General features: G+C 39.6%; 1 protein-coding gene across 1 annotated transcript in view; it reads right to left on the bottom strand.

The window, feature by feature from the left end:
• Nucleotides 1-24,150, bottom strand: part of LOC124162510 (dynein axonemal heavy chain 1-like) — a 94,065-nt gene that overhangs the window by 61,358 nt on the left and 8,557 nt on the right. The window contains exons 6-7 of the mRNA XM_046539076.1: nt 23,045-23,304; nt 10,666-10,891 (exon numbers count right to left, since the gene is read on the bottom strand). Of these exons, the coding sequence (XP_046395032.1) occupies nt 10,666-10,891; nt 23,045-23,304 (486 nt within the window). The remainder of the gene's footprint in view (nt 1-10,665; nt 10,892-23,044; nt 23,305-24,150) is intronic.

The raw sequence follows: 24,150 nt of genomic DNA, 5'->3' as shown, positions 1-24,150 counted from the left end.
GCTCTTCGGCAGTACAAGCAGTAGTATCATACACCAACACAGATTAATTACCTCCATTTTTCGACCTTGGTCTAGGACAGAGGTTGTATTGGTGCATCTGGGCTACGCTTTCGTTTCCACACGGGAGGGGGGGGGTTACACTGCTTTGGAGGGGAGGGGATTCTTCGCTTGAGGGGCAGGGGGGTTCACTCGGCGTTGGGGGTGGTCCATGGGATCGCAGAGCATACGGAGGTTCGGGGAGGGGGGGCCGCAGCGAGGCAGGGGGACACTCCTCTTCTTCTTTATCTTTCTCGGGCGTCGCCAGGCTGCCTGGTGCGTTATCCGCCGGGGGGTGCCCGTCGTCGAGGGGTGGGTATACCTCCAGGGGAGATGGGGATTCTTCGTGACTATCTCCGTTGTGGGAAGCTCTGTGATTGCCGTGTGTTTTCCACTCGACAGCCACCTCTTTCACTAGGGGCGCCGACGTTGCTTTTTTTGGCCTCCCTCTTTTTGTGCCGGTAGGGGGGGGAGGGGGAAGGGAGGAGGAGTGATGAGGTTTCACTCGGTTTTCGTGCACAATGACCGTGCGGAGCGCAAGTTGCAATTTAAGGTTGCAAGGTGGAATGATACTGACAACGCGGAACGGCCCCTTCCACGGCTTGTGGAATTTTTTCACTTGTCCCGGCCGCAAACTTAAGTCGCTCAAGTATACTAAATCGCCCTCTGAGTATGAGCGCCGACTCGTTGACTTCGCTAAAGATGCTCGCACTTGGTTTTCCGCTGCTTTTTTATTATTTTTCCTACATTTGTCCCATATCATTTTAAGTCGACGCCTCAAGGTAGACACATATGTCCCATCCAGCCCTTTTATTTTCCTCTCCATACATTCGAAAGGTGAATTCATTGCGTAACCAAACACAACTTCGTGTGGAGCACACTTTGTACTCCTATGAATACTCATATTGTACCCTGCCGTGACGTACGGTGGGATTGAGTCCCAATTATTGTTTGCACTGTTTACATAATGACTTAACATTTGCGCGATCGTCCTATGAACCCTCTCCACTCTACCGTTACACTGTGGATGGAAGGGAGATGTTCGGAGTTTTTCGATTTTCAATAGTTTGGCCACCTGAAGGAATAGTTCCGACGTGAAATTACTCCCCTGATCTGTTAACAACTTTTGAGGTACACCGAACTTGAGAATCCATTCCTTTACCAGTGTCGACGCAACTGTTTCTGCGGTCTGATCCTCGATAGGCAATAACATTATGTACCTAGAGAAATGGTCCAATATGGACAACATGTATCGATTTCCCAAACTGGTCTTAGGGAGGGGCCCAACAATATCTAAGGCAATGAAATCGAAAGGGCGGTCCGTGGCGGGGAGGGTTTGGAGGGGGGCTCTACTTTTCCCGTACGGACTCCTCTGCTGGCAGGAGATGCACCCCTTAACGGCCGTTTCTATGTCTTTCAACATTCCAGGCCACCAATAAGAATATCTAATTCGCCGGATGGTAGACCGGACTCCCAGGTGGCCCGACAAGGGATGATCGTGGAATTTCTGTATTACTCCACCCCTTAAACTCTTAGGCACAACCACTCTCTCCCCATCTTTAGTACTTTTAAGCAGAATTCCGTTCACCTTTACAAATCCCGCTCGCCTTCCCCAAAAGTCGCACTCCGCATCCCCCTCTTGCGCCGCCGGCCAATCCTCTATCGGGAAGACCTCCACCCGCCCTACCTTTCGACTTAGCCCATCCGCGTTTAGGTGTAATTCTCCCGATTTATGGACAATGTCATAATCGTATTCACTTAGTTTAAGGGTCCATCTCATCAGCCGGCTGCAGGGGTCTTTCACGCTAAATAGCCACTTCAGCGCCGTGTGATCTGTGATTACCCGAAATTTCCTGCCATAGAGGTAACATCGGAAATGATTCACCCCCCACACTAGGGCCGCCAATTCCTTTTCCGTGGCGCTGTAATTTATTTCGGAAGTATGAAGCTGCCGGGACGCATAGGCAATAGGATGTTCATTCCCATCAACTTCTTGGGCCAATACCGCGCCTAAAGCAAAGTTACTGGCGTAGGTGGAGAGTATAAAAGGCTTATGGAAATCGGGATACACTAAAACTGGACTTTGCGTGAGTGCCGTTTTCAAGGACTCCATAGCCATGTCGCACTCCGGGGTCCAAACAAACGCGGCCCCCTTTTTCAGTAGACGTGTGAGGGGTTTGGCCGTCACCGCATAATTCTCAACGAATCTCCGATAATAATTGGCCAACCCCAAAAAGGACTGCAATTCCTTAGTTTCGTGGGCGTAAGGAAATTCCTAACCGCTTCTATTTTCTCGGGATCCGGGCGAACTCCACTCTCCCCGATTATGTGTTCCAAATATTTAACTTCGCTCTGCGCGATCATACATTTTTCGAATTTGAGTGTGAGTTTGGCTGACCTCAACTTCTCCAACACTTTCCTTATTCTTATTGCATGCTCGTCAATACCGGAACTGAATATGATTACATCATCGAGATAAACGAGGGCCTGGGTCGGTTTTAATCCTCGTAAAACACCATCCATCATCCTCTGAAACGTCGCGGGGGCGTTTCGGAGGCCGAATGGCATCCTCTTATATGTACTCATAATGGCCACTGTCGACGATAAATCCTGTCTTAGCTGACGAATCTGGGTGCATCTGAATTTGGTGGTAGCCAGCTGTCAGATCAAAAGTTGTGAAGTAATTACAGCCCCCTAGGTAATCGAGGGTTTCTACGATATTAGGTATCGGGTAGACGTCTGGCGTGGTGATGGCATTTAGGGCCCGAAAATCAACACAAAATCTAAATTTTTGCTCTCCATCCCGTGATTTTTTCGGCATGATCACTACAGGGGCTCTCACTTGGAACGATTATCCCTGCGTCGAGTTGCTCCCGCACTAATTTTTCGATAATGGCCTTCTGATGGAAGGGACTTCTATAAGGTTTTCTATTAATTGGGGGGTGAATTCCCGTCGGTATGTGGTGAGTGATTATATCAGTTGGTGGTGGCATCCCGTCCTCCGAAAATAAATCTCGGAACTCTTCGAGTACAGGTAAGAGGACATTCCTCTCGGACTCTTTCAAGTGACTCAGCTTTTCGGAGAAATCTAACTCATCAACCATCGGTCTCGCAACTCTCACCTTCCCCTCCATTTCCCCGCCTTTGCTTTTTTCCCCACTCATGTCGACCTGTGCTACGCTAGCCAGCACAGTTCCCTTATTCCGCGTTGATTCTCCGTTGTTGAAATTGGCCACCTGAAGTATTATTCGTTCATCTTCGCTTACGCGGCACACTGCCCTCGCCACATAGCATCCTTCAATACATTCCAACGCCGGTTCGGCTATGACTTCGCTGCCAACCCACCCCCGCCCTCCTTGCAATGCCACCTCAAATATTCTTTCACTACGTGGGGGCATAACTTCGGATCTCTCGAGTCGCGCAATAACATTTCTTTCCCATAGTTTTGCTTCATCATCGACCTTTTTCGACATCTCTCTTTCACCAGTATTGGCAATGCGGCCGTCTCGCGAGGCCCAAACCTGGCCGTTTATCGTAATGCGCCCTCTGCTAGCATCTATAACACCCTTATATTTCTGCAAAAAGTCTAGTCCCAAAATCCCGTCAAAACCACCTAAATTGTCCACGACCTGCATCACATGGTCATACCGCTCCTCTCCCACAGAAATGCATATAAGTTTTTCTCCGTGGACCCACATCACGTCTCCCGTAATTCCCTTTAATCTGTAAGGAGAACTCTTCACACCCCCCAGCCCACACGAGGCACTCGTCACCAATGATATTTGAGCTCCTGTGTCAATCAGCACCCGACACGGGCGTTCTTGAATATAAACTTCCACCACTAAATCGTGTGCCCTTCCCCCCATATCCACCCTCGGAAGAAGGACACTTACCAGGGGCCGCGGTTGGCGGCGACGTTGGCCCCAGCAGCGTTTAAATTCCCGTTGCTCTCCCCTCGGCGGCGGTTCCGATATTCCCGCGCGACATGGCCCTCTCTCCCGCATGAATGACAGCGTCTCCTTGTCTTGCACTCCCTCGCGAAGTGGCCCTCTTCCCCGCAATTGAAGCACGCCATCTCCCTCGGTGCGCGGAAGATGTGTCTGGTCGGTTGTGGCCGCTCCTTGAAGCATCCCTCCACCTCTTGGATTCGTATCGCCGCTTGGACCGCTTCGTAGAAAATTTTCGGCGCCATCAGGCGGCACTGCCTCCCCAAATCACCTGGAAGGCCGCGGAGAAACGTATCGAGAGCACATTGGTCTGCCTCGAAACGTGTTGCGGCGACGTGCTCGGCCGTTCCGTCTATTTTGTACGTTTGTGAATTAATTTTTCGGATGCGGTCCGCGAAGGTCTCGATATCTTCGCCGGGTGACATGTGCATGTTGATGAGCATTTCCCGGTAAAACCTTGCCCTTCTTTTACTGCGGTATCGCTGGAGGAGTAGCTCTTTCAGTTCTTCGTAGTTGGCTGCATGCATACATTCCTCCCTGCTGCGGAAATACTCGGCGGCTTCCCCGCTTAGCCGTAGCACGGCGACGTGTAGCTTCTCTGAATCTGACAACCCTCCCAACTCGGCTGCCCTTTCCAATTTGTCAAAGAAGAGAGTCACCGACTCCCCTGGTTTCCCAGAGAACCCCTCTACGGATCCAAGAACAACAAAATTTTTAGTCGGTCCTCTATATGCGGCAGGTGCACCGTTGTCAGCCCGGAGCTTCTCGTTCTCCTCACTCAGCTCCCGGAGTTTGTTGTGCATTTGTTCTAAGGCCTGTTGCAGGTCCATCTCCTTCCCTCCAATGCTCACTCTTCCGGCCATCCTGGAACTCGATTCACTTCCCCAAATATGCCAAATCCCACTTCTGGCACCAGTTGTTGGTCCCCTCGGGCTCAATCGGGCAAATTTGGCAGGGATTTGAGAACGGAAAGTCCAGAGATGGTGGAAAAGTAGTTTATTCCTTGTTAAACTGTACTTTCATCGTGACCGCCCACCCGAGTCCCACTCTGCTCCTCCTTCAACCTGCTTTTATTCCCCAGTCAGCCGTTTGTCGTAATTCGGCAAACGGCGTTGCATTCGCATTCCTCCGGGAAAGGTGGATGGCACAAAGGGTGGGGAGGGGGTGTCTCTGCGAGGGAGGGGAAGCCGTTGCTGCAAGTTGGCAATCAGACTTCGTAGCACATTCCTCTAGTGTGAGGAAAGGAAAAAAGTAGATGGGGCAAGAAGGAAAGGAGGTGACGAGGCGCGAATGCTGACATGGGTACTTACAATCGTGTTATTTTCAACGTGACATCTCCCGTTAAGTTACTGCTAATAATCACAGTGCCAGTGGTTGCCATGCACAAAGTTTGACATGGTTAAAAAATATCCGCTAAGAGTTATCAGTGTTCCATCATGATTGAATTATAAAAAGTGCTATTACGCTATCGATAAATGCCTAACAGTTGTGTAAAAATTGTCATTGGCATGTTCACCTCCGTTATTCACCGTAGATATGACATTTCATGATCAAGCTATCAAAATCAAAAATATGTGTGAAGTTTGTTATTCTATTATTTCAACGATTAGTGGTGAGAAAAGCCAACTGCGTCACTAGCGTGGGCTAATTTAAGGCTTTAAATCAGTGAATAAATTGTAGTCCTAAAAAAAGGCTGGTGTCCTAACACCTCCTGCCACATGCCTTTTAGGTGGCTTGTGGGGTATTATGTAGATACATGAATTTCAGGTGTATTATTCGAATGAGCGGCAATGTTATCATCCATTTTACTGATAACTAAAACATACGAAGTGAAACGCTTGTACTTTATAATCCTGATGCTGCATTATTAGTATCCCAAGCAATAATTGTGGCACAGTAGCAATAGGAAAACTTGCCCAAGAATAACAGAACAAAATAAAGTGACGACGAGCGGCTAAATACTCCTCAACACAAATTTTACAGCATGCACTCAGCGTATTTCCCAACTCCCTACGGTTGTTTAGGCACCTATGATGTCACGCCTGACCTTGGCAACGCTCAGGTGTCTTCGTGCAGTGATCGGCTCAGAGAAATTTTTCTCGATTTTAAAGTCAATTTTTTTATTTCTTTTGATGATGAATGGAGAAACATTAGGTACTTTTGCGAGCTAATGTATCCATTTTACCAATTCAAAATAATTGATAGAGCAATTGACGACCCATGCAAGTTCCCCATTCTTATTCTCCTCTTTAGTACATAATTGAAACTTTTCCTCGCTTGAGAAAATGCTCCTTGAAAAAATTTGTGCACCCTTTGATTAGAACACAGGTCCAGCTAGTAAATCCACGTGCATACCATTTCATCACATTAATTCAATTGAACACTGATTAGATAATCATTTTCAAGTGATAACCATGGAAACGTGAATCATGGTAGTGTAACCTATGGCAAAGCGGGAAAAGAAAATCAAATGAAAAGGTGGACTGATCTTCCATTCACTTGGATTCATAAATTGGAAAAAAAACACACAGAAACTTTATATAAACTATAAGTACTGAATAATAATTATTTTAATCGATACTTAAAAGTCATAGATTTTCATGAGGAAAAAATTTAGCAAAGAACTGAGACTTCATCACAGCAATCTCAGCTCTTACCATTTCTCCACGCCACGAATTACCAATAAGTGACAATTGACGATTGCCATAGTTTTGAAGTACGTGGTAATGATGCATGGATGCAGCTACGCAATAATTAAAAGGCGGGTGATGGAGCATAGAATTCAACTCCACAAACCTGCTTTTAAGCCATTCTTAACAGACCAACAAAAACATAGGAGGCTGTTATTCAGCAGGAATAATTTAGTTATCGAATATGCTTTTTGAGACTTATTCATTTTTGCTGACAAGAAAAATTAAAACAAGGAAGAGTAGAATTTTGGAGGATGAGTAATATGTACACGGTACGAAACAAATTCTTTAAAGTCGTAAATTGCAAAGAATTTTGTCCATTGTTTTGTCAATAATGAAAAAGGTGATTCATAAGAGTAATTGAGTGCATTGAACACATCTGTGAATGAAAACCCGTTAACGAATGCTTAGGGAAATTGAATAATATTTCATAAAATAGATTATCAAATTAGGTTTTTATATTTTCTGTTTGATTATTACTCGTTTAGACCTGCTTACAGCGGGAAACTTAAATATGGAAGTAAAGAAACAATTCATAAGAACCTACATCTGGAGTATGCTCCTATAAGGAAGTGAGGCATGGACAATGACCGCAGCGGAGAAAGCAAGGTTAGAGGCCTTCGAAATGTGGTGCTACAGAAGAATGATGAAAATCAAATGGATCGACCAAGTTAGTAACGAGGAAGTCCTAAGAAGAGTAGGAGAGAAGAGAAGCCTCATGAAAACCTTAATAAGAAGACGGAACAACCTTATAGGCCACATCTTGAGACATGAAGACAATCGTCGAAGAGCAAGTGGAAGGCAAGAATGGAAAAGGAAGACCTCGGACAAAATATATGGAACAAGTAAAGAGAGATGTGAAAGAGAAGGAATACGTAGGTGTGAAAAGATTAGCTGATAGGAGAACAGAGTGGAGAGCTGCGTCAAACCAATCCTAGGATTGTTGACCAGTGATGATGATGAACTTCATTTACAAGGCACAGGTAAATAAAAAAAAACAGAGTAGACTTTATTTTTAAGTTACCCAGAACATAGTGTGGTTAATAATGAAAGGAAAAGAGTGACTCTTTCCCACCCTACACTGCCGAGTTATGGTCACCCTCTTTTGGAAATCCCTAACATTCAAAAGGTAATAGCCATTCAGAGAAATTGTGCATCTAACCCTACCCAATTCCCAACTTATCTATGACTTTTTATCGTTAAATAAAGCATATAAAGCAGTTGCAGAGAATTTAAAATTTGAAATGATTTGAAATATAAATATGACTTGACATATAAATAAATACAAAACGAGTGAACGATTTGAAAAAAATGAGAAATGTTTTCCACGCCGAGGATTCAAACTCTCAATCTTCATCATCTCAGTCTTCAATTACTCCACTAGGCCACTGCAACTGCTTGCGGTAGAAGTTTTGTAATACGTACAATACGAACCAACTGTGAGAACTGGGGCAAGTATGCAGTAAATGCACACAAAATAATCATCAAATGCCACATAAATCACAACAGAATAATCCATGGGCATACCCAGTGGGGGTCAGCAGAGGGCAACTCCCCCCCCCCCCTAGAGGCAAAAGTAAATTTAGTTCAATACGAAAGTTTTGAGCAAATTTCTTTAAATTCATGAAAAATTATATTAGTATAAAAAATGTAATTAAAATAAAAATATTTTATTTTCGAGCAAACAATTTTAAAAACTAGTAAAGCGCTGTTATCATTTTATTGAAATTTTGTTTTCATAACCTTTTCTGTGTTACAACTTGTACACCCACGGCTTGCCGCCTCTAGTTTTGATCCTGGGTATGCCGTTGGAATAATCAATTTGCAAGTAACATCTCCCTAAGAGTAACTATATCTTGATGGATAAATGAAATATTATCGGTAAGTAACCAAGCAATACAAAAAGATTATGGGAAACTAAAATTTCCCCCTTTTTAATTTTAAATATATACCTACGTTTCCTAGCTCTCCCCCTTTTATGACGGTCACAGTACGATGTCTTTGTTTCGTGACCCAACACTGTGGGGCTTAGGCTTTACCCTCGAAATCTGGGAGCGGGTACCCAGACCCCTCTTCTTATATGTATATCCACTCTTAGCGGTAAGGGACTGCGGTCATACAATTGTTTATCCAGTCATTTTGCAAAATAAATATTTGTTCATTTTTCAAAAAATATAAGCTAATAATTGAATTATTTGTCTTTTGAGCAGCGTTTACAATTTTTAAACGAAATTCTACGATCAATATTAGCTTATATCTCAATTTCAGTACAAACATCAACATGGAAGTTGTTGCTCCATTAAATACATTAATATTGACAGTAGAGCTTCGTTCAAAATTTGACAATACTCAGAATAAAACGAGGAATTCCATTCGAAGTCTGCAATAGGGTGGTTTCCTATTATTTTTTCAATGCCTACATCGAAAGATTATTATTCCTGGAGTACACATTTCACGCTTTTAAATTTTTAACTGACGATATCTATTTTTTGCAATTAAATGAAAAGGGAAAGTTTTCAAGCACGCGAAAACGTGACGGCTAAGTATGAATGCTGGGACTTTTCCGTGTGACGTCATTATGGTTCCCGCTGTTGCCGTATGAGGTGACTTTGGGGCGAGACTCTGAGCGCTGATACGATGCAGGCTGCTAGCAGGTAGTAGAGTACCCTGCTAGCAGGTAGTGCTTGGCTTAAATAAGGAATTTCAAACCTTATCAGACGAAGGAAACTATCCGACCATAGGCAGTTTTAATAGGTGATTATTAAAATATGTTTCCCTGAGCTCTGTGCCTCATGTAATTAGAGAGATTACCAATGCATGCATATGAGGCACAGAGTTGCCGCTGCCGCAAGTGAGGTGACCTTGGGGCAAGGCTTTGAGCACTGATACGACGCAGGATGCTAGCAGGTAGCAAAGTACCCTGCTTGCTGGTAGCACTTAGCTTAAATAAGAATTATTAATACCCTATCAGATGAAGGAAACTTTCCGACCATAGGCAATTTAAAGAGGTGATTATTAAGAAATGTTTCCCTGAGCTCTGTGCCTAATGAATGCATTGGTAATCTCAGACGATGTAAAACTCCTATCTGCTCATATAGAAACTAAGTCCCTGTGACATCACGTGGAGTGGCATCACATGGGCGCCAATCTGGCCTTTTTCCAATGCGGTTAAAATTGACCATTAACGTTCATCTAAACTGGGATTTCTAAAACCAAATAATTTGTACATTATGAATACACTAATGGTGTGTAACGAATCGCAATCTATGTCTTTCATTTTCTTTGGTGATGGAAACTACCCTATTTACGTTTAAGCAACAATTATCCATATAGCTAATTCCTATTAGCATAGCATGATTGACCGTGTACCAATTCCACTGATTAGGTTATAAACCCCGAAAGGAGGGAGCCCAACTGCCCTCGGAGTCAAAGGTAATGCAGGAGTCCCCGCTTGGAAGGGTCGAAAAAGGTTGGTTGTGAAGAAGAGTGTCCGATTATCTGCGACACTCTTCTTCACGAATGTCCAGCAAAAATGCCTCGTACGGAGGGGACGGAAGAATCTCTCGGGGCTCAGTACAGCAGTCATGATAAGGTGAGAACTCCACCATCATCTCGAAAGGGTTAAGCTTACTTAGAGGCAACATTCATGAAAACTGCATCGAATCACACGAAGGGTAATAGGTTCCATGCTCTACAAATGCTGAGAAATTTTTTTTCTGTGATTACTTGAGCTATTCTAGAAAAGAGATTGTAAGTTCATTGCATGATACAGCCAACAATTGACACCATCAAAATAGCCCCAGAAAAGTCAGCTAATACATCCTAAACTGTAAAGTATACTACCTACAATACACATCTCACTTAAAATTAGTTTTAAATTTTCATAACACAACCCTAATTTGAAACATGTCTCTAGTGTTAATACCTGAATTTGTTACTGTAGTAGAATTAATGCCCATTGAATGTATAGCAAGTCCACGTTCATAGCTTACCTCCTCAATTCTTTCATTCAAGCAATCAGAGAGGTAATCCAAGATTGCTTTATACATGGCCCATCTTTGTGAAATAAGGAATTTCTTCAATTTTTCAATGTGAATTTCAAAAGGCCCAATTCCCAAGGTTTCAGGAATCCTGTCTTCCAAATCTTTAATTCCATTTAGTAGAATATTTGCTTCTTCTTTAATTTCAACAGCATTGGGGCTCTTTGAAGTAAAATTCCTAAGGCATAAAATTTTATGTATTAGGTACAAGATTGAGGTGGTCATTTCAAATAGGGAGAACATATGCACATGTATATCTAGATAACTTATGGGCGTGTGATAATTAATTATTCGATATCACAGTTAGCCCATTCAATGCGGGTCTATTTTCAAATTTCTTTCCAAGTGTCGGAATTTAAATTTTTACGTTTTCATATCTGTAATTGTGTTTTGAGTTCCCATAAACCATTTAAAAATATCAATTAGTATATGTTTAACTCATGTTTCGTAATAAAAAAAAATGGCTTTCATGAAAGACATCCGCTCCGCTGAAAATCCGTCGTTATGCAACCCGCATTTCTTTTTCTTTCTCTGCAAAAATTATCCGTAATCCTTGGTTAAAATACATATAATTTTTTTATGTCTGATTTTTGGTAATTGAAATTTATTTGCTTTTACTCGTATTATGTGGAATAAGAAATAGATTAATTGTTATCGGTATCATATTCATAAATATATTCATTGTATATCTATAATATATCTCAGCCTCTCTTTTTGTAGCATTTTTGTCTTATTCTACACCAAAATGATAATTGGATTGTTTGTCTGCTCTCCGTCATTGGTCGTTTTTATAAACTTTTAACAGAATGAATTGTATTGCTGACAAAATGTTTACTTTTTTTAAAGTTGTAACTCAGTAGTCGGAAATATCTTTTGCATTTGATGACCGGTATTTCAGTTCCTTTACGCTAGGACATATTTTTACTCATGTTTTCTGCCTTTTGTCCCAAATGGCCATTTACTGCGTGGACTTTCCTCCCGACATTCATAAGCTTGCAGTTGTCCCGAAGATCGTATCCCCTCCCTGGTCATTATATTTTTATGGGTAGGTAATTGCGTCGCACCACTGTCCTCTTTCCACAGAAGCGCTTTCCCCTGATCCCTTCTCATTCACCCCTCGGCATTCCTACCTGCTCCCAGTCCCGGCCAACCCCCGTACTTCTTGTCTCAGCGTTCACCATAGGAAATTCCAAAATCTTTCAAATTCTATATTTTCCCGAGGTCAATGCACTTAGCTTCATATGCATACATAACATTTTGCCCTCTTTCCTTTCACATGGCATTTTAGTTTATTTACATCATAATTTCGGAGTTTAATCATCAAAACATTAATTTCGAAAAATTATTCGCCTTCCGTATGTTACCTTACTTTTCTAAAACATTTGGTTTGGTGAAGTATTTTAATTAAAATATTGAAAACAAAATTATTTTAGAATAAATATCAGATAATATTTATTAATATTAACTCATAAAAATTGCACCCAAAAACATAAACAATGCATGTCAAAAAATGAACTTGTTACAAATTTACAATTCAAATAAAAATTTCAATTCTCTTTATGGTATTCATAAAAACAAGGGCGAAGGCAAAGCCCTGGTTGAGCCTCATAGTCTGGGCAAATGTTTACAACCAATTTTCTCACTCCTTTGGCGTAGCAAACCCGACATCTTTTTGCAATTTTTTTCCCTTGGCCGTGAATTCTGTTGGGGCAGGATAATGAGTTGCAGCAGCTGGTGATGGTATACTCCTCACGGATTTCTTTGAGCCACTTGAAATAAGGGACGCAATCAGTTCCATTCGCATTTAGTACAGGATTTTCCGTTCACCACTATACTTGTTGTAGAGAATGTAGCTGTTGACAACCATAATTTGTAAAATGTGAACCGCAACTTTTATATACCACGTAAGAGTTTTGTGCTCACACGTATAATATGCATGGAGCTGGTCACAATGATCAACTCCACCCATGAATTTATAATAAGCAACCACGGCCTCTGGTTTCTCATTACCTTGTCTGGTGGTTGCCGCTAGGTCACTTCCAAACTCCGATGAGATTATTGATGTGTCCCGCTTGTCTTTCCTATGGAAAACACATTCCCTTCTAACTCCACCAAGAACAAACCTATCCATTCGCTAATTTGTGACCAAATTGGATTGTCCTTCCTATTTGGTCTCAATGTACCTATACAATATATTTTTTGACAAAGATGGACTAAATAGAAACCGTAATTAAATTTTTAGTTTAACACTTACCTGAATTGGGATGAAATAAAATTATTGATAGAAGAAGTACAATGTTTTCCAGGAAAATATAAAAGTATTATCCTGTATAGGTAGGCAATACACTCGCTAACAGATGACTATCACTATATGACCATAATCACCATTTTTCAAACCATGGTATTTGAGAACAGAAGTAAAAATACTTCAAGAAGATGTCAATTCTAAAAAAATAGACTAAAGCACTTTCAAATAAAAACTTATTCACCAAAATTCTCGTAAAAAACAGTACAGAGTTCAAAAACCCATAGAAAAAAAAAAAATTGGCGTAGCCAGAAACGAAGCGCACTAGACAGAAGCTGGGAACCAACCGAAGAGCGGCGTAGTGACTGCAAACCAAAGGGGCTGAGCGTGGTACCGTTATAACGCATAAGAAAGGACCCAAGGCCGTGTCTTTCATGAAAGCCATCCGCGCGGGTGGCAAGTCGCGGATGGCTTTCATGAAAGCCATCCGCATTGAATGGGTTAAGCGGCAAATGGCCATTAATGGTTGCGTCTAACTTCAAACATTTTTTTAAATATTGCAATGAGAGTCCTCAACATTTCAATTAGCTGATGATAGCGAACAACCGGCTAACTATCTTGAGCTTAAAAACCACTGCTAATTATTTTAAACCACAAATTTAAAAAAAGGCACATAATATGATAAACTATAGCTAAGTTGTGATAGTCATTCCGAAGCTACCTTCCCTTTATTCCCCCATCCCTTATTGATCACCGTACCTAGGTGACCGGGCATTCCTGTCCCCAGCAGGACAATCAACTGCTTATGCTTAATAATGTTGCACACTGGAATGCCAGAAAATTGAGCCTCATGTGACCGTGAAAATTTTGTTACAAAGACTTGAATTTCATAAGCGTGATTCCATTCCCCCGTATTCATCCTTCATCAGCCACTCCATTACCCATCCTAGTCTTTCCATCTAATGCAAGATACAGTTCAAAAATACCCACAAAAAAAACAAAACACCATCGTAAATACATACATAGTTTTCAATAGTTTTGCTGTCAATTTATTTGCCCTTGTTCGTTTAAAGTATTTTATTACTTCCTGAGGACTTAGGTCAACATTTGCCATTTCAAAAAAGTTCATATTTTTGAACCTTTATATTTTCAGATTCACCATTCAGCATTCAGCATAGGCTTTTCGTCAAAACAGACAGTTTTGCTTCACCTTACTGAAATTTCATATCATCCAGTTCTGTAAAATCAAGAGATTAATTTACATTTACAAGCCAAAACTCTAAATGAAATACATAAACGAGGGTTTTACCAAAAGTAAGGTTTCCATATTTTTTACAAATAGAAAAAAATGTTAATTGTTATAAATTTTTATATCGTTGAAAAGCTTACACTTTAGCCTATTTTTCAATGTAGTCTCCATTTTTTTCGAGACACTTTTGAAGACGGTGCTCCAGCTTTTGTTTAAACTTATATTTGGTGGTGCCCAGACCATAACTAAACACATAGGTTCAAGACAATTGGGAATAGAACAAGCATGTGGCATTAACACGAACGATCTATGGAAACTTCTCAAACCGCCATCTTTATTCGGCGTACCACTTGTACCACCTTAACCAAATTACATATTCATACATAACCAATGACACACCTCCCTCCGAAATCTTTCACACCTTTAGATTTCTTTTTTAACAGTACAATATAATTACAGGATGAACAATTATAGATTAATTCTTTGCACTGGTTTAACCATTCTTCCACTCCTAGTAAGTACAACATTCTTATTAGTTGCTCCACTCTCATGAGCCATACAGTTAACATTTTCATGCATTTTTTCACTAACATTTGGTACATTGATATGTTCAGGAATTATAAAATTTTCCTTTACAGTATCACTCCCCATATGGTTTAAGTTAGAAACATCTTCATACAATGGAAATAGACATCTCTCATCACTTGAGGTTTTTGACTTTTTCAATTGATAACTATTACGTCTAACCACTGATCCAGTTCTATCTACCTTAATCCAATATGATTTTGGTTCATCTGCCTTTTTTGTGATAGTTGCTTTTTCCCAACAATTGTCTTTTGAACTTCTAACCACTACCTTCTCCCCCTTAAAAAATTCCTCCTCCTTCCTGTGAGCTTGCTTGTTATACCATCCTTCCATCTTACTTTGTCTTGCACACAGTTTTTCATACACATCCATTTGTATTTCGGGTTCTAACTGGCATAGAGATATTGGCAACCTAGACCTCATAATGCGACTATTTAGTACTTGAGATGGTGAAGCTCCTAAGCTAATGATTGGACTGTTATTATACTCCATTAGAGCTTCATGAAAATTAGAACCATCTTCAAAACACTTTTTTAACAACTTTTTGCCAACACTTACTCCTTGCTCAGCTCTACCATTACTTTGATGATAATGAGGGGTACTTGTTCTAAGAGTAATATCTCTTTCTTGGAAATAACTTTGACACAATTGTGACGTGAAAGGTACATTGTCAGCTATAACAGTCTTTGGAAAACCTGTCCATTTGAATATTTGTTGCATAGCATTTATTACTGAATGTGCTGACTTATCTGGGATAATAGATACTTCTAACCACTGTGAAAAATAATCAACAATGACTAAAAAAGACTTGTTCCCAAATTGAAATAAATCTGCTCCTACCTTTTCAAATCTAAATTTAGGCACAGAGTGAGGGGTCAATTTCTCTTTGGTTTTAAATGGCCTAAACTTTTCACAGGGTCTGCATTTCTGAATATACTCAGCAATCTGACTTGACATGCCAGGCCACCAAAATAATTGGTTTGCTTTGGCAATACTTTTATTTACCCCTGTATGTCCCTTGTGTACAATATCCAATACATATTGCCTCATTGATTTAGGAACAATGATTTTATCACCAAGATAGAGCATTCCTGCTTCTACAAATATATCACATTGTTTGTTGTAATAAGGTTTACACTCATTACCAACCTTCTCATTTTTGGGCCAACCCTCCCGGCAATATTTAGAGATCAACATTAACGTTGGATCTTTGGACGTAGCTAGTCGAAATGAACGTTGACGTTCATCTGACATTGGAGGGTGTTTGCTAATTGAATGAACCATTTCAAACATTTCAGGGTCAATTTCAGGTTTGTCATGAGTAGCTCGTGATAACATATCTGCAAAGTGCAAATATTTACCCGGAACATAGGTTAATTCAAGATCATATTTCAGTAACTTCAGCCTGAGTCTTTGTAACCTTACTGAACCGATCTTACAAATTGGTTTTTTCATCACAGATAACAAAGGTTTATGATCTGTTTGAACCCTAACATGTAGACCATAAATGAATTCATGGAATTTCTTTACTCCATAATAAATACTAAGTAATTCCTTTTCACATTGACTGTAATTCACTTCACAGTCACTCATTGTTCTTGAAACACATGCTACTAATTTATTCTCATTTCCACATTTAATAAAGAGACAACATCCTAGTCCATCCTTAGATGCATCACATTGCATAATTATTGGCTTACATGGATCAAAGGGAACTAAGGATGATGCTTGTGAAATTTTATCTTTAAGATTGTCAAGGACCTTATCATGATTAGGCAACCATTTAAATTCAACATTCTCCTTCAATAAATGAAATAATGGTTTCATGACCTGATTCATATCTGGTACATACCGTCTTACATAATTAAATGAGTCTAAAAGTCTTTGCAACTCTTTCTTATTTTTTGGACTCTTAAGTGACTTTAGGGCATCTACTCTTTGAGGATCAATTTGCATCCCTTGTTCAGAAATTATTTGTCCCATAAATTTGACCTTAGATTTCTTAAATTGCATTTTGTCTCCATTAAATTTGGCATTAACCATTTTGGCAGTATTGATCACATTTTGTAGGGCTTGATCATGTTCCTCATCAGACCTTCCCATGATAAGCAAATCATCTCTACACACAATGACATTAGGTATGCTACCAAAATATTTTAACACTTTCTCATCAAATAAATCACCTGAGTTACTTAACCCATAAGGTAACACTTTGTAACGATAAACACCAAACGGTGTAGCAAAACAACATAACCAAGATGATTCAACATCTAATAGTAATTGATGAAACCCTTCTGACAGATCAAGGGTCGTAAAAATTTTTTTCCCTCTACATTTCATGCAAATATCCTCCAATTTGTATGGAATCAAAGGTTTTCTAACAATAATTTTATTTAGATCTGACGGATCCAAACATAGTCTCAACTTCTTGTTTGATTTCTCAATCAAGACAATTCTATTAACACATGCATTATCACTCATGTTCTCAACTTTGCATATAGCACCTCTTTTTTCCAATCGATCCAATTCACACTTAAACTGATCCATGAGGGCATGCGGGACTCTGGATGGAGGATACAATATTTCTCCTACCTTGTCTCTGATACTTAGTGAACACTTGTCCGGAAATTGCCCATGACCTTGGAATACTTCTTTGTTCTCTGAAATAAATTTACTTTCAGCACTAAAATTTAACATATCTGGCACTTTTGCTTTCTGAGCTTTGATTTGGTGCACTTTTTCATTAGTTTGAGTAACCCTTTGAACAAGATTTAACGCACAACACCCTGGTAAACCCAATAAAACTTTACATTTCCACTCAACAATCATAAAATCAAGACATGACTGATTGTTAGTTGATTTGCAACATAAATTTACAACACCCAAAGGTTTTTTCTTACTACCATCAAAACCTTCTAACTGGACATTTGTTTTACGTAAGCTTACTGGTTTATCAAGTTTCTCCAAAATACACAAAGGCATTACATTTACTTCCGATCCTGGGTCTAGCTTCATCTTCACTTTCTTACCTTCCACATTTAGTATAGCAAACCACTCGGTAACATTTTGAGTAATACTTTCAACACTTTTCACACTTTGATCACCCTTTGTCACATTATAAACAACATTCACATTTTCACAAAATAATAGAGACGAATCAGATTCATTCTCATCGTCCTTTTCTACACTTTTCACAGCTTTTACCTTACACGAGACGGCAAAGTGATTTTTCAACCCACACTTTCGACATGTCTTCCCGTAAGCTGGACATTGACGAATACCATGTTCTGTTTGACATCGTGTACATTTAAATATTTTCTTCTGAAACACTTTACCTTGGGGTTTTGAATTGCTTTGCCTGTGTCTGGTTTTTACAGCATCCACTACTGTACCTGCTGTGTCGCCTATTTCTTCCATCTTGTTTGCCTGTTGTCTGCTCTGTTCCGTCGCTCGACAATAAGTTTCTGCCTTCCTCAATGTTAAGTTATCAACTCTTAACAGACCTTCACGGATAACTTTATCCCTAATACCATGCACTATTTTATCCCTCAAAATTTTCTCCTCAACGGTTTCTTCATCCGTTGTATCGTTATAATTGCAAGATTTAATTAACTTCCTGCATGCTGTCATAAACTGGCCAAAAGTCTCACCTTCATTTTGCTTCCGATCCATAAACAAGTATCGTTCGTAACACTCATTCGTCCGCGGCTTCACATATTCACCAAGTTTTTTGGTCACATTTTCATAAGATTTGCGTTCCTCGCCAGTCATTGGGATCGTTGACAGAACACTGCGGGCTTCCTCCCCCATAATATTTCGCAACAGTGATAGTTTGACTTTATCATGCGATTCATCATGTCCGATGGCAATCAAGTAATCTTCAAATGCATCCAACCACGCAGGAAATTTAGTAGCAGCATTGGCACCCTGGAGGTCGAGATCTGGTGAAAGTTTCACCGACGATGCCAACAACGCGTCCATGATGATATATTTGACTATTACACCAGTTACTAATACTTATTTATTCCTCCCAACTTGTCTAACGACTGCGCCATGTTTAAACTTATATTTGGTGGTGCCCAGACCATAACTAAACACATAGGTTCAAGACAATTGGGAATAGAACAAGCATGTGGCAATAACACGAACGATCTATGGAAACTTCTCAAACCGCCATCTTTATTCGGCGTACCACTTGTACCACCTTAACCAAATTACATATTCATACATAACCAATGACACAGCTTTTGTATCCAAAGTTAAAGTAGTCTCCCACCAACCCATTGAGGAAGCGTGTGACCTCTGTCTGGACTTCATCGTCGCTCTTGAAGCGTTTGCTGCCTAAGTGTTCCTTTACCTTGGGGAAGAGGTGATAATCGCTAGGGGCTAAGTCGGGGCTGTACAGGGGATGGGGCATAACAGTCCACCCGAATTTCTCCAAAAGCTCCTGAGTTTGACAAGCAGCGTGTGATCGAGCGTTGTCGTGAAGAAGCACTACTCCCTCCGTCAGTCGTCCTCTACGGCGATTCTGGATAGCTCGCCGGAGTTTAGTCAATGATTCACAATATCTTTTACAGTTTATTGTCGTCCCTGATTGCATGAAATTGATGAGGAGTATCCTCTTTCGTTCCAAAAACAAAGTCGCCATAACCTTTCCTGCCAACTGCGTCTGTTTGAATTTCTTCGGTGGCGGTGAACCGGAGCGCTGCCACTGACGAGATTGCTGTTTTGTTTCAGGGGTGAAATGAAACACCCATGTTTCATCTCCAATGACGATCAAGTCCAACACCTTCTCCTTATTGCCTCCCCCTCACATTGTCCAAGGAATTCGAGAGCACAGTCAAGGCATTGCTCCTTGTCCATCAGTCAGCATCCGGAGGACCCAGTGAGCACACACCTTGCTATAACCAAACATTTATGTTTAAGTTCTTTCAATTGTGCCGTGGGAAGCTTCAGGAATCCATTCAACAAGTTCATGGACAATGACCCTCTGATCTTTGAGCGGCTCATTGTTGATCTTCTGGACAATCGCATCCGAAACCCACGGTCTTCCACTCCGTTCTTCATCGTGAATTTCAGTGCGACCATCAGCAAAAGCTCTGCACCATTTGCAGACGTGCTGAACGGACATGCACTCTTCACCATAAACCTCAGTCAGTTGATGAATCTCCACAGGCAGTAATTTCCTTGCATGGAGAAATCAGATTACTGCTCAAACCTCACACTTGGTGGGAATGGGGATCAACACTTCCATTGTTGACGGTTACTAAGCCAACACTGAGTGAGGTGGTGAATCGCAGACAGGCGGGCTCGAGAGTAGGGGAACCACTGCAAATGGCACGGTAATTGGATTTAGCCTAGGCCCTTCCCTCTACATTGTAGCTAATTGGGAACGTTACTTTTGGTACAACACTCGTACATAATCTGTGTATGTGAGAGGTGCTTTAAAAATTCTTCCAAAGATTAAATACAAACATGACTTTCGGGATAGACAAAGCTAATCCACAACTACACACAACAGTGCATTTTCCTTCTCTTTCCTCCTTTTAGTATTAATAAATTCTGGTCAATAGCCATATTTGGCAGTATCTGAACAATCTTCATGGAGTTACTTGATAAGTCACCCTAGCATCTAAATTGATGGAGCCCTACCCAACAAATACATCATGGATGAAATATGACAGTGTTATATTCCTATATGTATTATGTTTTGAACAATTACATAAAGTGCTCAACTGTATTATCATTTCTCTCTTTAAGACTACCTTTGGTGAATACCAGACTGAGTAATTTGTTTAATGTTCCTTTTCTGCTGAATAATTACTCTTTCTACAAGCCACTATACCATGCAATGAGAGATGCAAATGAAATCTCAAGGGACATTGACTTCTTTACTTCCTCTTCAAGCACCTTCAAAAGATATGTGAGAAGCAATGTTTCCCGACTGTTTTGCCTTTTTTATGTAATGTAATATCTGTATTCTCATTTAAAATTGTCTTATTTCAGTTGTTACTATTGCCATGATATTTTTATTTTGAAGTTTTCCTTTATACCCTTGATGTGTCTTTTTTTTTCTTTTTGCTTTTCCTTTTACTTTAAATACTTGTAATCAATGTACAACGATGTAAAGGGTTTTCTATTAACCCGTTAAATAAATAAATATAATATTATTATTATGACAAAGTCATTAGATGACCAAGATTCAACCCTATATCTCCAAAACGTGCCAGTCATGCATGCTATCAAAGTTAATCGAAATAGCGTAGACAGCACAATCACTTGTATACAAATTTTAAATCTTTTTTACAGTAACAAATTGTATTAACATTAGTAAAACCATTGTATTTCAAATTCTAGCAAAAAATCAATTGTAATGTGATTGTAACACAGAGCAAATATACCAGAGAAATCAAATTTTTAAAACCATTATATTTTCTTTGTAAAAAAAAAGAAAAATAACTTTGTACTAATTTATTAACAAAGCATTGTGCCACTGTTGCTGTGAGTTAGATCAGCAAGTTCTAGTAAATGCTAACTTTAGTGCAAAGAGTTTTTCACTCTCTTGAGATCTGACTCCAGATGAAAAGGAAATGCAATTCGCAGCTCTCTGGTCTCTCTCCACCAAAAGGAAATTGGGAAGTGTAATGTGTTATTTAGCTCACAAGACTGAATGGAGAAATTAATAGCAACAATTTCAATTTCAGGTCCATAGCTAACAGTTGCCCATAAATAGGTGACTAAACTTTGGCTCTGGAGGTAATGAGTCTTGTACTAGCAATTGTAATACTACATTACATATTTATAGTTGTAATACCCCACTATATTTCCAGGTACGACAGAAGCGATAAATTAAGAGAGATATTTTGCTGAACGGATAGATTATGGGAATTCGCTTTTTCCCCAACCATAAAGGACTTTAAATAATGCTATTCGTAATTTCCTTAGAGCATTTCCTTGAAAACAGCTGGTGTCCTAACACCCCCTGCCACACGCCTTTTAGGTGGATTGCATGGTATTATGTAGATGTACAGTTGTATTACAAAAGAAATACAATTTGTAATACATTCGTAGTTGAGCTTTGTATTACAATCGTAATACAGTAAAATCCCTATGTAGTGAACCTCTTTACATCATAAACCTCCATATTTCATACCACCCCTATGGTCCCGTCAGATTTACGTGTTAATTTATTGGCAAACCTCTTTGTAGTGAAACTCTTTATCTCGTAAAACCTTCACTTATCATAACAAGGAGATACCCCCGAGACAGTCTAACTGCCTCTACAAATCTTACTGAGACAACTAGAGACCATTAATGCAGCCACGATTATGTACATGGAATAACATTTTCAGCAATATGTTAATGTTTCATGCTTATTTTTTTTCTTATACACCTTTAATGTGCTGTAATTTTCACATTAACAATTAGTTACCAAAATTTTGTTCCATATGAGAGCATACCTGACAATGAATTAGAAAAAAAGGTATCCAACTACATATCCAAATCTTTGTAAGTGACTGTTGATTTAAGAGAGATCTCATTGTTTCCTCTCGAATCATAGAAAAAATCACACGATAGCGCTCGCTTTCTGTTAATCATAAATATATGTTCACTAATGCATGCATGTTTGTTTGAACACATAAATACTATGGTTTAAAAGACAGCAATGCCTTTCATTTCCTGAAGGATATGAAAAAATGGTGCCTATCACTAAAACCTCTCTATAGTGAACCTCCATACATCAAATTGCCTAAATTTTGGTCCCCTCCATTACAATGTAAAGAGGTATTAATGTACAATTTTTTAAAGGATATTTGACACTGTGTTACAACTGTAATACGACATACTCAGTTTTGAAAAACCTTTGTAATACAACTGTATCACAGATGTATTACAAAGGTTATATATCTTATGCTCACATTGTAGTGCAGGAGACAAGGTCTTGCTAGTAAGCCATTATCAGAATATTAAACTCTCAATCCAATATTATTCCTTAAATTTCACCTATGGAATTAGAGAAAATCTAATGCATGGAAAACTAACGGGGAAACTTTTGATACTTCACCTTTGGAACGTTAATATCTCATCAATACTGTGTATATAGTTGAAAGCTATTTAAATTAAGTTATGGTTTTTACAGTCATCATTTGACAGCCAAAAATGAATATGAGAGTAACATAAAGCACTGACTTAAGCCATAATAACTACAACACTAATAATATATTTTGAAATAGTGGGTATTTTAAAAAGACCTTAAATAAAATCCAATCTTTGTGGAGAACAAAGGAACGAATTGTTGGTACTCCTTCATATAAGCCTTTACTGGAATCACAGCACTCCTTAGAGCAGAAAGGATCCTCTCTCGGTACTCGACAACTCCTTCGTCAGCTAATCCTACAGATGACAGTAAAAGTTCATCTGAGAACTTCAAATTTTCCAATAAAAATGGATGTATTTGCTTGATGGTGTGACTTAGCACAATGGCATTTTCAAATATCCGTAGGATTTCAACCTGAATGGAAAATTTGTCAATAAAAATTTGGAAAACCATGAAACACATTGTGAATAAATTTTATCAATTCAAACTAATAATTTCACATCATTGAGCACTTTTCCTGAAAGAAGGGAAAGGCTCCTGGAATTCTACACTGAACACAAATTAGTGGTTGCCAACACACTACATATTTAAGAATCTTATGGGAAGAAGATAGATATGGAAAATGCCAAGAGACAAAAGAAGATTTCAACTACACTATAATTTAGTAAAGCAGAGATTTAAGAACCAGATTAAGGACTGTAGAAGCTACCTGGGGGTAGATATCGACAGGGATCATTATCTAGTGATGATGAAATGCCGTCTGAAATTCAAAAATATTAAAGAAATCAGCAAAAAATGCATGGCAATTAGAGAAACTAAAGGAGCCAAAAATCAACAAGCCTTTAAAGTGGTAGTGAAGAGCAAGATAGAATTAGATCAGACTGAGAAATCAGTAGAGATTAGCTGACCGAATATCAAAAAAGGGCTTCAGGAGGCTGCTTCAGAAGTTCTAGGGAGACGAAAATGTGATAAGAAAAAGCGATGGTTCACGGATGAAGTCCTATCCCTCATTGAAGAACAGAGAAAGCATAAGTATGTGAATACTAAGGAAGGGCAGGCTTGATACAAGATAATAAAGAACGAGATTTGCCGAAAAGTGAGGAAAGCTAGAGAAGTGTGGATGAGGAACATATGCAAGGACGTTCAAAATAACCTCGTACAATGGAAAGTGGAAGCGGCCTTTGGAATATTGAGGAGCTATTTCAAGGAATGGAATAACATATGTAATACCATAAGGAACAATTATGGAAATATTTTAAT

The sequence above is a fragment of the Ischnura elegans genome, chromosome 7, assembly GCF_921293095.1.
Source record: "Ischnura elegans chromosome 7, ioIscEleg1.1, whole genome shotgun sequence".
In the NCBI taxonomy this organism is placed as follows: Eukaryota; Metazoa; Arthropoda; class Insecta; order Odonata; family Coenagrionidae; genus Ischnura; species Ischnura elegans.
The sequence above is the reverse complement of the archived record's forward strand: the minus strand, read 5'-3'. Positions and strand labels throughout refer to the sequence as shown.